Consider the following 15000-nt stretch of genomic DNA (forward strand, 5'->3'; position numbering starts at 1 on the left):
AAAGAATCATTGTATTGATAGTTATATATATATATACGAATTATCTTGTAAAAATTTTAATGTTACACTCACTATGGCTGAAGATGATGTTTGAAACATCGAAACATGTTCCGAAAATTCAAAAGTGTGGTTGTATTTTTTAAAATATAATTGTTTTTGCTTTCTCTTGGGACATCTGACATTTGCAGACTGCAGGCTACCTACAAATAGCACTGACAAACATTATTTATGTCTAAGCACCCATTTCAAATAGCGCTGATTAACATTATTTAAGTCGAAGAACCCGTTTTAAAGCGGTTAGCTTTCAATAATTGTAATTTAGCGTTAGTCTGCATTCTGCAGTCTGCAAATGTCAGACACCGGGACCATTGTATGTCCCAAGAGAAACAGAAAGCAATGTTTATGGTATTTTCCGACTCGGTCAATAACCCTTTTCACGGTTAGTTTTCTCATTTGCCTTACAATATAATCTAGCATGTACGTGAAGCAATTTCGGGCTATTTTGAAGTTTTAACCCGAAATTGCCTTGCATCCACGAGAGATTACATTGTAATGCAAATGAGAAAAACTAACCGTGAAAAAGGCAAAGTGGCTGTTGGGCGTGCATTTAATTAGGTGCACTTCTGGACATAAGCATCGTATTAATCACAATCCAGCGCACGATGTGCGATATCCGAAAAGCAATTGGCCACTTTGGGAAATACCATAATACTCTTTGTTTGTCCCCCCAAATTTTGCATATGCATTATATTTGTTTTCTCTTGGACCATTGTAAGCCCTAAGAGAAACTGGAAACAATGCTTATGCAAAACGTGGTGGGACAAACAAAGAGTATTATGGTATTTTTCGAAGTGGCCTATTGAGATATCCACTGGATAGGGCTGGCTATCCAACCTTCGAACAACTGGGGCTTGCTATTGATCCATAGCAATGCTCGGATGCTCAGAGTTGAAAAGATTTTTTTCGTTGTCCGTACCAGTTCTGTTTCCGTGTTTGCCTCTGTCTACCAGTAAGCAAAATTTTCCCTTTATTTTTAATTGCAATGAGAAGGTTATAGTATACAGTGAAACTGGGTTTAACTTTGAAAAGGTTAACAATTCTTGATACGTTAGAATTTTTTCACTATTACGGTCTAAGAGGTGTTTAACTTTTGTAACGCCATGATCTTCTGGATGATCTTCCACGGCGCATTCACCTCTGCCTAAATCTTCTCACCCACGAAGCGTTCAAGGCTTTATAGAGCGTTTTCACTCACGTGACCAGCAGCCATATTTGATTACTGAAACAAAAGAAAGTATTTGCATAAAAATAGAATCCAATTCCCGGAGGATTAGTTTGGTACACCATCATGGCCGCCATTTCTTTGTTTTGGAACACCAATATGGCCACCGTGACGTCATGTGAAAACGCTTTGTTCATCGTCTCGAACTCATTCATTTTTAATCCGCCTACTTTCCTGTCCCCGATTAATGTGTTTTAATTTTATGTGGTTTGCTATCCCATATAAAATCCAGTAAGATTTTATCAACCTTTTTGCTGAAATTCTCAGGTAATGATAACACTGAAGCATTGTGTATTAGTTTAGACAGCCCTAGTGACTTAACAATGTTGATTTTCCCAAGCAGAGTGATTTTCCTCCTTTTCCAGGAGTTAAGGAATTTTTCCAAGTCGTCTAGTTTCTTATCAAAATTAAGACTTTCACATTGCCTTCTATCGTTGGAGAAGTGGATACCTAAAGCATAAACAGAATTTTCTGGCCAGCAAAACTTGAATGATGTGTTTTTCCCTGCTACCCAGCATCCCAGCCACAAGGCCTCTGCTTTTGATTTATTGAGTTCTAAGCCTGAGCAGCCTAACGTCTCAAGTAACGTCTGCACTGAATCCAGATCTCTGAGAAGAAAAGTAGTGTCATCTGCATGTAAGGTATTTTAATTTCCTCGCCTCCGACCTTTATTCCTTTGATGTTGTTAAAACTTTTGAACTGCAATATTAAGCAGTTCTATTCCTAGAACGAAGAGGGGTCCTGATAACGGGCAGCCTTGTCTTACTCCGCGTTTAAGGAGGCTCGAACCAGTTTCAACACTTCCAAGTGATGCTCTTATTAGAAGAATCGGCACCACAACATTGTATCATGTATTGGCAATATTGTGGTATGAAATGAAACACGAGTTATTGCTGAACAAGATACAGTCATTATTGTGACGTAATATGTCACCGTGGCAACCGGCAAACTCTTTACAAGCACCCTTTATTTTGTCTTAAGTTGTTTATATCTCAAAAACGAACTCAGTGACCCCCATTTTTTATTTCTGAAAAGTAATCAAAAGGGCATAATACAACTTTCTGCAAAGTTTTAAAAATTCTGTTTCGTGGATTCAGAGCCACCTTAATTTTGTTATTTCTTTGAGGTAGCTTTGAATCCTCTTCACAGAATTTTTTTAAACTTTACCGAAGGTTTCATCGTGGCCTTCTCATCACTTTTCAGCAATAAAAAAGGGGTATCACCAAAATCGCTTTTGAGATATGAGCGTCTAAATCCAAAATATAGCGTGTTTTTGCTGGGCTTTCCCGTTGCCAAGGTAACTTATTACATCACAATAATGATCACATCTTCTTTGGAAATAATTGGTGTTTCATATAGTACCATAACATTGCTGCTACGTGATACAGTGTTGTAGTGTTATTCGATCTAAACAGTCTTCTAAGTGTTGAAACCCTTTCGAGCCTCCTAAAGGTTAAAAAAAGGGGAATGCAAAATCATTGTTTTTTAACACAGCTAAAAATATCCGTGTAAAACATTTTACCCGTCTTTTAAATCTTGCTTGAAGTTAAAAACATCCAAGAATTTGTGCAAGTACTCGCATTCGATTGAATCAAACGCCTTCTTAAAATCAAGAAAAAGGGCGACCTCTTGTGTTTGCTTTGCTGCAGTATAGTCAATAACATCAGAAATGAGTCTGACATTCTCGCCAATATATCTATTCTTTACGTAACAAGTTTGATTTGGGCTTATGATATCTGGGAGTACTTTTGCTAATCTGTTCGCTATTACTTTTGTAGCAATTTTATAGTCCACTTTTAGCAAAGTAACTGGAAGTAAGCTGTTAAAGACATCAGTGGGTTTGTCTTTCTTTGGTAATGGAGTGATGATACCTCTTTTCTGACAAATCGACAAAGGCGATGTTAATACTTTGTACGACATCATCACTAATTTCATCCCAGAATCGCTTATAAAATTCAGAAGTAAGGCCGTCTGAGCCCGGAGATTTACCTATTTCCCTTTCATTTAAAGACTCTTCCTTAGTTATTTTTCCTTCACAAATGTTCGCGTTCTCATCGCTTAATCGTTTGATGAGCTCGTTTTCTAAGAAAGTCTTGCTCTCTGGTGTTTCTATTTTGATATTGCGCGATTCATATAAAGCTCTGTAAAAATTCTCCCCTTCCCTTAGAATGATCTCCTGATCTTCAGTTTCCGTTTCATCTTTTAATTTCAATTTGATGGTGTTTTTCTCCTCACCCTTTTTTTTCTTTTTCTAATATCTGGTGTTCTTCTCACCGTATTCCACCATCTTGCTTTGCTTCTCAAGATAGCACCCTTTACTTTTTGGTCTGTTATTTGTTTGAGACGCATTTGTGTGCTTTGTATCTTTGTTCTTAAAAGTGGATTATTTTTACATCGTGCAGACTGGGCCAATAGTTCATTCAGCTGCTCCTGCAACTTTTTTTCCTCATTCCTCTTCTTTTTAGCTTTCCTTTTGGAGTAAGCGATTGTGAAACCTCGCACTTCCATTTTCATTAGGTCCTATCTCAGGTCTTTGTCGTCTAAATACAGGTATTTATTTCTATAGCTTTTAATGTTTCCTTTGAATTCATTAATGTACTCTTCATCCTCTAATAACGATGAATTAAATTTCCAAAATCCCGGCTCAGCCTTTTTGTTGAGAGCGTCTGTTGAATAAATAGTTTGACCGCGCAATGATCAGAGGAGCCTGTTGCGTGGACAACACTACACTCTTTGGCAAGGTTAGCAAGGTTTTGAGATGATAAAAAGTAATCCAACCTGCATTGGACTTTATATGCTTGGTTTCTCCTGGGTAAATTGTTTCTTTTTGGGATTCATTTCCCGCCACACGTCTTGCAAAGAGTATTTTCAGGGATTTTTACGCCATGGCACAAATTGCGTTCACAACTGCGAGGATAATTTTCCATCTCACTTTACTTTCGTAGTTCAAAATTAAGAAAACAATGCTCCTAAAGAGATGTATTACTGATGACCTAGACTCATTTTAATCTTAGATTCAGGGAGTACAATAACAGCAAATGTACGATAAAGATTACTGACACCACTGACGTAAACGCTGCTCTCTGACTATGCCACAATAACCTCACTGCTCCATGACCTTATTGCTTCGATTTACTCCACATGTCCACTACTCCGACATAATTAGATTCCTGGTACGTCACAATAGGCATCACAAAGTGTCACAAAATGTCCCGCTCTTTACGGCTCACAGAACTGTTACATTTTTTAAGGATTAGGGTTAGGCGACACTTTGTAGTGTCTATTGTGACAACCCTCCGATTTACTTCACATGCAGTAGGGCAAAATTTTCTGACGTTTGAACAGAGGATCAAATTCTCCTAAGGTGATTCCCTGGTTTTGCATTTTGCAAATCTACTCCGCATGATTTCTTGCGTCGTCATCAGTCCGCGCGCGCATAATGCGCACATTGATAAAATGACCGATTTTTTTCCTGAAAGAGTACGATGACTCCCACGTCTTTATTTCATTATTTTGCTAAGAACATTGTCTTCATAGAGTTGTAAAACAATCGGGAACAATCTATAGTCAGCTTTTTGGTAATTTCATAGCATTGCTCGCGACAAGGGTGATAATTATAACGAGTGTTACAGCTCTTATTGGAGCTAACTCTATTTTGGAGTGTTATGCGTTCACAAAGGCATCCAAGTACATTTTCCTAGTACGTAAGTGAATAAGCAATAGAATGACGCCAGACTTTTCGGTATATCACGAGTTACATCAACAAAATCGAGCCAAATTGTCTAACACTGGGAGTATGATGCAATTGAAAAACAGGCCTAAATAGAAGTATTTCCTTAGCGTCGTACCTCAGGAATGAACACGATGAACTTCCTTCTTTAATTCGCTTTTATAATCTCCTAGAATGATATGATAAATAACAACAGTGTGCAAAGTTTCATTCTTTGACGAGTACTTTTCCTAGGGAGTCACCTTCAAAGATTCTAGTCCTACAGTACTTGATATGATAATCATAATCATGACACCTATTTTCTCTGTTTTACCAATATTGTTTTGATTAGAGTTGTTCATTAATCTATTAAATGGAAAACGTTCCTTGTCAATAACACATTTCGTTTGCGGTTACTGTTCCTTCTAGGATTATGGTCTCAGTTTCATTTCAGTGAATTTCAGAGAAAGAATGTCTCTAAACTGAACCCATAGGGTTCCTTTGCGATCACGTTTTTCTCCTACGTATCTTCCGTTTAGATTGGAGTGATGGCAATTGTTGTACCACCAACCACCGGTGTACGTCACTGCACAGTTAAAAAAATATCTGTCATTATCTCTATCTTTTGTGGAAAATGCCATGTAATTATGCCATGCCAACGAATCTCCCGCTGTCCCTGAATACGAACTCACTTCAAGTCGATACTGCGCCTGCTCGTTTCCAATGTTAAACCGACCATATTTGGCATACGCTTTGCCTCCGTTCCAATCCTCCAACTCCACTCGCAGAGAGCTGGGTCTAGAGGCCGTCAGCCGGTGGATCTTATCGTTTCCTAACCAGAACTCAGTCGTCAGCTGACCGAAGCCTGATTTGTAATCGTTCCATCCCCGATGGAAGTCTATCGAACCATCTTGTCTTCTTTGAAACACGGTCCATCCTCCGCCGTCGGTGCGCATGTCACAATATACATTGAAGGATCCTTTATCATCGGGGTCGACAGAGTAAACTCCACTGTGAGTTTGACCTGAGTTTAATAGGTCTGAGCAATCTATGGCGTAAGACACAAATTAAAAAAAGAAGTAATCATGTGTTCACAGTGAAGTGAAAAGGGTTTAAAAACCCGCTCTCCCAATAAAGAAACTAATCGTAGAGTGAGGTTTTTATAATGTATCCCACTTGTGCTATGAGCAAAAAAAGCTATAACACTAACAAGTACAGCGAAGTACGATTTCCTTCTAAGTTTCCATCTCGAATGATAATCTAGTTGCTTAGAGACAAGCGAAAGGACAACTGAACATCAGAGTCCGTAACACTGGTTGGACGCTCTACCCATTGAGGTACTAAAACTCTTCGGGAGCTAGTCCTGAATGGACAATTTGTCCCCCGGACCTGCGGGCACTAAAGTCATACTTACAAATTAAGGTGCAATGAGCCCGTGGACAGGACGGCAAACTTGACTTTGCTGAGCCCGCAGAGCAGCGCGACACCGTGACATTGTCCATTCAGGACCTGTAACGATGTTTAACTTTGCATGTGTACCTAATTGATACATTGACCTACATCTAGGTTCCGTGATGTGAACTGTTTCTGCTTGATGAGTATATGCACACTCGATCCATAATGATTAAGGAAAGGAAAGGAACTTTAAGAATCTAGTGGATTTAGCGCTGGAGCACTAATTGGGGACACTGTAAAGTGAAATTAACAATGAACACAACAAGTCAAATGTTGGTTTTTGAGGAGAGGGGAAACCGGAGTACCCGGAGAAAACCTCTCGGTGCAGAGTAGAGAACCAACAAACTCAACCCACATATGACGCCGAGTCGAGGAATCGAACCTGGGCCACATTGGTGGGAGGCGAGTGCTCTCACCACTGCACTGCCCCATCCCTGCACCCCAATTATTAAACGTCTTATTTAGTAGATTAAACGTCTTGTTTAGTGGATTTACTTCGTTTCTTGCCTTAGACAATTCGTTACATGGTGTCAGAATTGGAATCCGGTTTTTACATCAACTGACAGCGAGGAATTACCGCTCAGTGAACGATAAAGATTTTTTGTTAAAACGTTGTTCGCCCTCACGTGGTCGAGTAACCTGACAAACTGCCATACTAAATTAAAGTCTTCGAACATTAATTTGTTTGCTTTTCCTAATTTCTTTTCGACCACGCCTCAGCAAAGGACAGTGAAGAGTGCAAGATATCGGTGAGTAGAGTTGTTTTGTGCTCTAGAAGGAAAACTTTGCCAATAAAATCTAGGTATCTTCGAAAATATGGCAGAAAAACCTGGGGATAGCGGCGAATTTGTGCAAATGCATGGAGTCATTGCTCAACCAAATGTAGTACAAATCCCAAAAAATACCCCGTTGCCTCGAAATTAGAGCTCACAGCGACGAACTGGAAGAAAGTCCATTGTGCAATGAAGCAATTACGTAATAGCTGTAATTCTCAAAGAGCCTGAAAACCCCAATCTAATTAAAACAAATCGCTAAGAACTGCCACATTGCTATCCTGCATCGGCACAGATGCTGTGGAGGTACGTCTACGAAGGCTTCGAATTTGAGAATGAAGACGATAAGAAGGATATTGATATAGTTTTCCAAAAGCTACAGAGTTACTAGATTGGCGAGACTAACGAAATTTACGAAAGATATCGATTCAATAGAAGCGACCAAGAAGCAAATGAATCTGTAGATGCGTACGTTACGGCTCCGCGCACGTTGGCTAAGAGATGTAACTTTCGAGTCTTAGAGAAAACTTAGAAAACTTAAACCTAATTAGAGACAGCGGGATAGTGTCGTAAAACCAAAACCAAAGTAATTACTCTAGCCAATCAGAAAGGAAGGAGACAATCCGGTAAACCAATTAAAACTCGAAGTAATTACACGTAGCCGACACAAAGCGCGTGAAAATGTGCACGCGCGAGCCACGATTGGTTTTGGTTTCACTTCTGATTGGTTGAAAAAGTGGCGCGAGAACTTTGAACCAATCACTGAGTGAAGTAATCATAAACCAAAGCAATTATCTAATTACTTTCGACACTCAATTGAAAACCACTTTAAGTATTGGAATAAGAGCAAGTCAAGCAAGCAAGAAGCTCCTGCAAGTCTCCAAGCTCATCCTGAAGGGTTGCATCGACATATGTAGATCATAAGAGACCTCGAACTAATAGCTGAAAGCAATAAACCAGGAGGAAATCAACTCCATTAAAGAGACCATCGAAAAGACCCCACAAGGGAGAAAGAAATCCTCCTCTATCTGTGGAATGCAGAACCACTTTTTAGTGGCTTTCAAACCCAAGCCTCCTTCACCAGATCTGGCCCCGCCTACCGAGCTTCATACACAGAGACGGGGCCGTAAGCCGCTGTATGCAGTGGAGGATTTCTTTAATCTTTAACCTTTCTTTATACACGGTACAAATTCATCAGGATTGAAAGAAATAAAGCCATTAATCGTAACTATTACAAAATTCTCAAACCTGATTGGTTCTGTGCGTGCCTATTTATCGTGTAATTGACACGCGATCACGTGGGTGTCTAATTACAGGTATCCAATTTGAACGACTCCAAATTATGCTATTCGCGCGTCAATCACATGAATTTGGATGGGGTCTTCCTTGCTGTATTCCTACTGTTCTCAAAACAGATTCAATATAATGTTAACTTTTTCACTCAAAAAGGTATTCAAAGACTTTTTACCTCTAGTTTTGTTCTGATTTTCTCGCATTTTGTTATAGTTACGATTAATTAGTAATAGGACTTCGTATTGTACAATTCAGGGGTAATGCTGGTAATTTCAAATCACGCGCACGATTACTCCCTGAATTGTAGTCCACTCAGTCCTATTACTTTTTTATATAGTGCAATAAATAAATTTGTATATGTGCTAAAACTACTTCATTACTGAATAAATACTAACATTAACTACTAACTATAACCTGTTTTCCATGAATGCACTGCTCTATCAGAATTTAAAAAAAAAATTCTGATAGAGCAATTGCTTTTAATTAGTTATTTAAGGGGTATCCGATTTCCTAAGGTTAAAGTTTAGGCTGTTCCAGCGGTTTGCACCACTGTAACTAAAACTATTTTTCAGATTGTTAGTTCGCGGAAAGAGAACAACTAATTTGTTTGCAGAGTTTCTTAGGGTAAAACGTGTTTCATTTCATTTGATAAATTTAGACGAAAGATACTCCAAAACAAGGCCATTCAATGACCTACATTCCATCAAGACACCATGCAAGGGGAAAACAGGGTCTATGTGGGAAACTATTCGTAAATGTCTCCCAGCAAGGCTCTCGACAAGGCTTTCTATTAACAAAGATACAGACCTGGTAGCCACGGAATTTAATGAGGTTTTTACTTCACTGGGACGCAAAGCAGCGGATGCCGCGAGCGAGCTATTAAGGAACATAAGCTGATAGCTTTGTTACAGCCTTCTCTTCAGCACCCAATTCACCAAGCCAGCGTTTCAATTTCTATCCCGAGGCATCCAGCAAGATTCGAAATTTTATATGTACAATGCCATCAAATAAGGCCCCTGGGCCTTACAAGATGTCCATGCGAGTTATCAAGGACTGCCAAGCTCACATACCACCCGTCTTAACTGATATCATCAACTGCTCCTTGACCAGTTCTGTCTACCCGGACTCATGGAAGTACGGGAGTTTATTCCTCTTCATAAGGAGAGTGATCACGAGGTAGCTACAAACAATTGCAATTTGTCCCTATTACCAACTATATAAAAGCTGTGAGAAAAAGTTGCCCTAGCTCAATTTATCACAAGCTTCGAAACAGTCACCAAAGTGGCAACCAATTACATCACTCTACAGAGATATTGAACTATTTACCACCGACATATTCCTGAATGCGATGGAGCAGAAGAAAGTGTCCACTTAGGTGGGTTCGGTTGCATCCAACCAATCCGTGTTGCGTTCCGACAAGGAACGAACGAGGGGTCACCTCATTCAGCACCTCTCCGAACCTCCACAATTCACCTCGATGGTGATCACTGCGCTTCCTTTAAACAAATTCCCCAGGCACCAGCGGCACTTGCTTTTTATTCGTCGTTTTTCCGTAGTTCGCTTTCGCTTTAGCTCTCCGTTGCAATTGTTCCTCGAGCACCACAGGAACTGGAGACGCAGATCGGCGTAACAAGGATCCAGATACGGGCAGGATCGACCTTGTTCGACGGCAAAGGAACCTCTGTGCTGAGCTGGGGAGTAGGTCATACCCTGAAATGGGGTGTTTCTATGCTCTAAAAGGCTTGTAAGCAGGTCAGTCCTTTTTGACATCTTCTTGGCTTCTTTGATAGCAGATTCTGCTTTACTGGTGGCCCTTGCATAGTACGGCGATCGAGTGACCAGCTGAAGATCATAGCAAAATTCATAAATTCTTGTGGGATATATTGGGGTCCATTGTCTGATAGGAACGTCTTAGGAATGCTACAGCGGGCTGGGAGAAGTGTGCCTTTGTGACTGAAATAACATGTGCCCCAGATATGTCCTCGTTTAATTAAGTGAACTTCGAGCCAGTCACTGTAGTGGTCAACTGTCACGTGCATCACTCCTGTTCACCAGAACGCATTAAATAAAGCTAATTATAGGCCATTGACTATTCTGCCGGCTCTTTCTAAAGTGTTTGAAAAAAATATTCATAATAGAATAAGCCGGCAAGTTTATCATAAATATGTATCCGCTTAGAGACAAAATCATGGTTGCGAGACGGCACATCATAGTTTAACAGAGAGGTGGCGCATGGAATCACAAAACTGTTGGAATAATATCAATGGATCTATCTAAGATTTGCACAACTGTATATAAGGCACTAAATACTAGCAACGTTCCAAGTACTATATGTAAGCTGGTTATACAGCTAGTTCATCCCGATGGAGCGCTGTTGGAGCACACTATTTATCAGATGGCCAGCAATTAGCCATAAACTGAGTCAGGGCAGACTGGGTTGGATCACTTTGTGTAGTAACCATGATTTCCTCTAATGTATCCGGGTGCATTGTATGGCAAGTGTTTTGGGGTTTCTTGAAAATAGTTTCAAGTGGTTGGTGGTCTGAATGTACAACAATATCTTGCTTGCCATACAGGTACTGATAAACCTTTGAGCCTGCTATTTTGATGGCCAGACACTCTTTTTCGATACGAGCATACTTCTTTCAGGTGCTGACAACGTGGAACAGGTGAAAGCCATGGGGTATCCGTCTCGTAACAGTGCTCCACCCAGGCCTTTGTTTCTGACATTTACTTATCAAAAGCATGGCTTCTTGACATCAACAAATTTCAGCGTTTCGGCATTTGCAATCACCTGTTTGGCTGCTTTGAAGGCTTGATCATGCTGTAAGGACCACGATCAGACTTTATTGAAATGTGTTATTTCGGTAAATGGCTTCTCAACTTCGGCAAGATTTGGCGAAAAACTCGACAAATAGTTGAAGATATGTCCTTGAAAACATCCAGCGGGGCACTACTCATGATCAGGTCAGGACCACTTATTACGGGCTCTCTATTGGCAACAACTACAACTGCAGCGGTATCACGTACTCGCTTTTGCCCACCACTGAGTGAATACAAATGTGCGAGTCTGATGCAGCATGCGCAAACTGTTCTGTTGGAGTGACTTGTGTGGTGGTGGGAGTGCTATCCCATTTTTCTGAGTGACTTTTTTTCTGGGGCCTGAACTTAGATGACAAATCACTGAATCACCACCGCGTTTCGCAACACTCAGGGCTGAGAGTGACCGTCTCGTCTTTATCTCAATGGGACCCTGCTTGATACCGTCGGAACCACTCAGTAATAGTAGTTGTGATCCCATGACTTCTTTATTCAACAGCCGAAATCCCGGAGGCTAATACTTCCCTTGAGTTTCACAAACCAACTCTACCTGCCCCACATGCCTGATGACACCCCTCCCCCCTCCCATAGGGGTGCAGAGTAGCACAAGATGGTCTGATAAGAGAACTTACTTTACCACTTGCTGGACACAAACTCCGGAGGTCATCCAATGCCAAGATATTAGTTGTCAAATCCGTATCCAATTGGAGTGTCTTCCAGACAAACTAATTCTCAGCAACTGATGACTTGATTGAAGCACAGAACGTTCCTCCTTTTTGTACAGAGACAGTTTTCACAGAGTGAATGTAAAGTGTATACAAGTCATATGCATGATGCTCACAAACAGAACCAGGCTCATCCATTGCATTCACATTCTTCATTTTCCTCATGCACTTCTTGGCAATACGCCCTTACTTACCACCGTTCCGACACACATACTTAAGTACAACGGACACGGTACTTTTCTCTAGGGTGGCTCGGCTGAGCTCCACAGTAGTTACACTCACTTTGGCGCGATCCTTTGTGTGGATTCTTTCCTTTCCAACGAAAGCGTTTTAAATTATCTGCCCAGTTGACTTGCTCCTGATCTCCCGCACTTGCCTCATCAGTCCGTTTTCCTCCGCACAGGATTCATAGTTCTTGGCAATTTCCAAAACAGTAGGAAACGCCTTGTTTCGATGACCATTAGTGTTTAACTTTCCTTGTAAATTTTCATATACTAAACCAGCAATAAACCTATCACGACATGTTTGGTCCTCAAAATCCCCATATTCAAAATACTTGGCTCGCCCTGCCATTCAACATTCCCAGGCACAAATTGATTTTCCTTCAGCTTGAAACATGCGACCCACCTTTGTTCGCTCACCTTGAACACTTAAACTGCCTCAAAATTTCTTGATAAGAGCTTGAAGAAATTTCAATGGGTTACTTCTATCCTCAACATTTAAACCAAGTATCTTATATTTTTGGTTTATTAGCCTCTTCTTATCATATGGCCCGTACGGCCCCGCGCGCGCTTTCATTGTAAAACTATTGGGAAAATCCCCGTATGAGGGCCATACGCATTAGGGCGAGCAGGGCCGGAGGAAGCCGTACGGCCCTGCTAGGAACACGTACTCCTCAGTGCGGTGCGCTTTTAGGGGATTTCGTTGCTTTTAAACATACAAGTTATTTACAGCCAGAAAAGCAAATGCAAACAAGATATTAGATAAATGTTCTGTGCATATTTTTGTTTTTTATTTTGTCCTAACTTCATCTTCTGAGTGCTCTTAAATAGTGTGAAGAGCCCATATGATAAAATGCTTATTGACTGAGTTTGGGTCGGGCCGGACAGGAAAATATTTGGCCCTCGGTCATGGCACACGGACCTCGCTGCGCCCGGTCCGTACGCCATGACCTCGGGCCAAATATTTTCCCGTCCGGCCCTCCCACTCAGTCAATAAGTACATATTATCATATGACTCGTACGGCCCCGCGGGCGCTTTCATTGCAAAACTATTGAGAAAACCCCGTATGAGGACCGTACGCGATGGCGCAAGCAGGGCCAGAAAAAGCCGTCCGGCCCTGCTAGGATCGCGTACGGCCCTCATACGGGGATTTTCTCAATAGTTTTGCAATGAAAGCGCGCGCGAGATGCGAACTAAAACAACTTTGTTGCAATTGCTATATAAATTCCGACTTTTCGGTCAAAATGAGCGACGTCAGTGAACATTCCGAATTTTGTTACCCGGAAAAAAAAAGGGAAAAGCGCGGTGGTCATACGATAAAATGCTTATTGACTGAGTTAGGTCGGGCCGGACGGTAACATATTTGGCCCTCGGTCATGGCGCACGGACCTCGCTGCGCTCGGTCCGTACGCCATGACCTCGGGCCAAATATTTTCCCGTCCGGCCCTCCCACTCAGTCAATAAGTACATAATATCTAAAGAATGGCTAAAGAATGCCAGGAAATGTCAAGAATGAGACGCGAATAAAATTTATTTTTTTTATAGGCCATTTTTTTTTGCTTCGGGACCTTGTTCTTTGGTTACGACGATGAATAGGTTTAAACGTGGAATTTTGGAAGGAAAACGATTTGCAACGCGTCACTACAAATATGAACTTTTTGATAAGTGTCTACTATTTTAACAAAAGGTGCTAGTGATCTAAGCTCTACAGACTTCTCTTCAGTAGTTTTGCTTGTGATTAGGTATAATTCGCAAGGCTAAAACCAGGCCACACATGCGATAACTTTCTTTATAGTGCTTCTTCTTTGATTCCTCGCTTTATTCGCTTCACGCGAATATCTCAATTCGCTCTGACGAGGTTAATGCCCAAAACCTCATGTCTCAAATATTTCTTACGGTGGTGATTCAGAATTTACGTAAGCAACTCGTTTCATAACGCTAAATTTTCTTATCTCACATCAGGGATTGTTATTTAGTTACTATCATATCAGTCTTAACTGCTATTCATAAGATACACTTCAGTCTCAAATTACGTTCACTCACGGCTTTTGCGTTCTATCAACGTATTAGCCACAGGTGCCTTTGATTCTTGGCTGAAGCTTATACTTATGCTTACTTTTACAATTACGCTAACTTCACTCCCGCATTACATTTTCTAGGCTTGTTTTTATGCTGTATACTTATGTCCTGTGTAAACCAGCCTCTATACCTATATGGAAAATAGGTGTTGCAAATGTCGTCTATGAGAGTCCCAACATTGTCTCTCTGGCCAATTCACTGAAGCAAGATGAGCTATGCATTGACTTGAATAGTTGGCTCGATTCACGCTCAGCACTTAATTGCATACGTATCTTACCTTTATGACAAATTTGGTGGCAGACATTCTTTCCAGGAAAAATGACTGCGTGTGAGAACTAGAGATTATTAGTGACAATGATAATCTTGATAATGTAACTTGTGCCTAAATTTCGGTGCATTTATTCACTTTTCTTATAGTATTCTGCCCAAATTAGGAAAATTCCTCTCCTTGCATAAAATTATACTACTTTACATGTTTCTCCGCTCACCTCGTGGACGCCGAACCTCTACGTAACTCAAAGTTTCTATGGTAGACACTCCAGCGCTGGTTGCAACACAAATGTAGTTTCCTGCATCCTCCTTTTTAACATTCCTTATAACTAACGCTCCATTAATCTGTTCATTTCGTCCAGCTGGCAAAGA

The 15000-nt window shown here is 40.8% G+C and overlaps 1 protein-coding gene across 1 annotated transcript in view; it reads right to left on the reverse strand.

Annotated features, from left to right (window-relative positions):
* Positions 1-5422: 5422 nt before the first annotated feature.
* Positions 5423-15000, reverse strand: part of LOC137995258 (uncharacterized) — a 41856-nt gene continuing 32278 nt past the window's right edge. The window contains exons 7-8 of the mRNA XM_068840833.1: positions 14847-15000; positions 5423-6039 (exon numbers count right to left, since the gene is read on the reverse strand). The exon at positions 14847-15000 is cut by the window's right edge and continues 392 nt beyond it. Of these exons, the coding sequence (XP_068696934.1) occupies positions 5423-6039; positions 14847-15000 (771 nt within the window). The remainder of the gene's footprint in view (positions 6040-14846) is intronic.

This window comes from Montipora foliosa, chromosome 3, assembly GCF_036669935.1.
Source record: "Montipora foliosa isolate CH-2021 chromosome 3, ASM3666993v2, whole genome shotgun sequence".
Lineage (NCBI taxonomy): Eukaryota > Metazoa > Cnidaria > Anthozoa > Scleractinia > Acroporidae > Montipora > Montipora foliosa.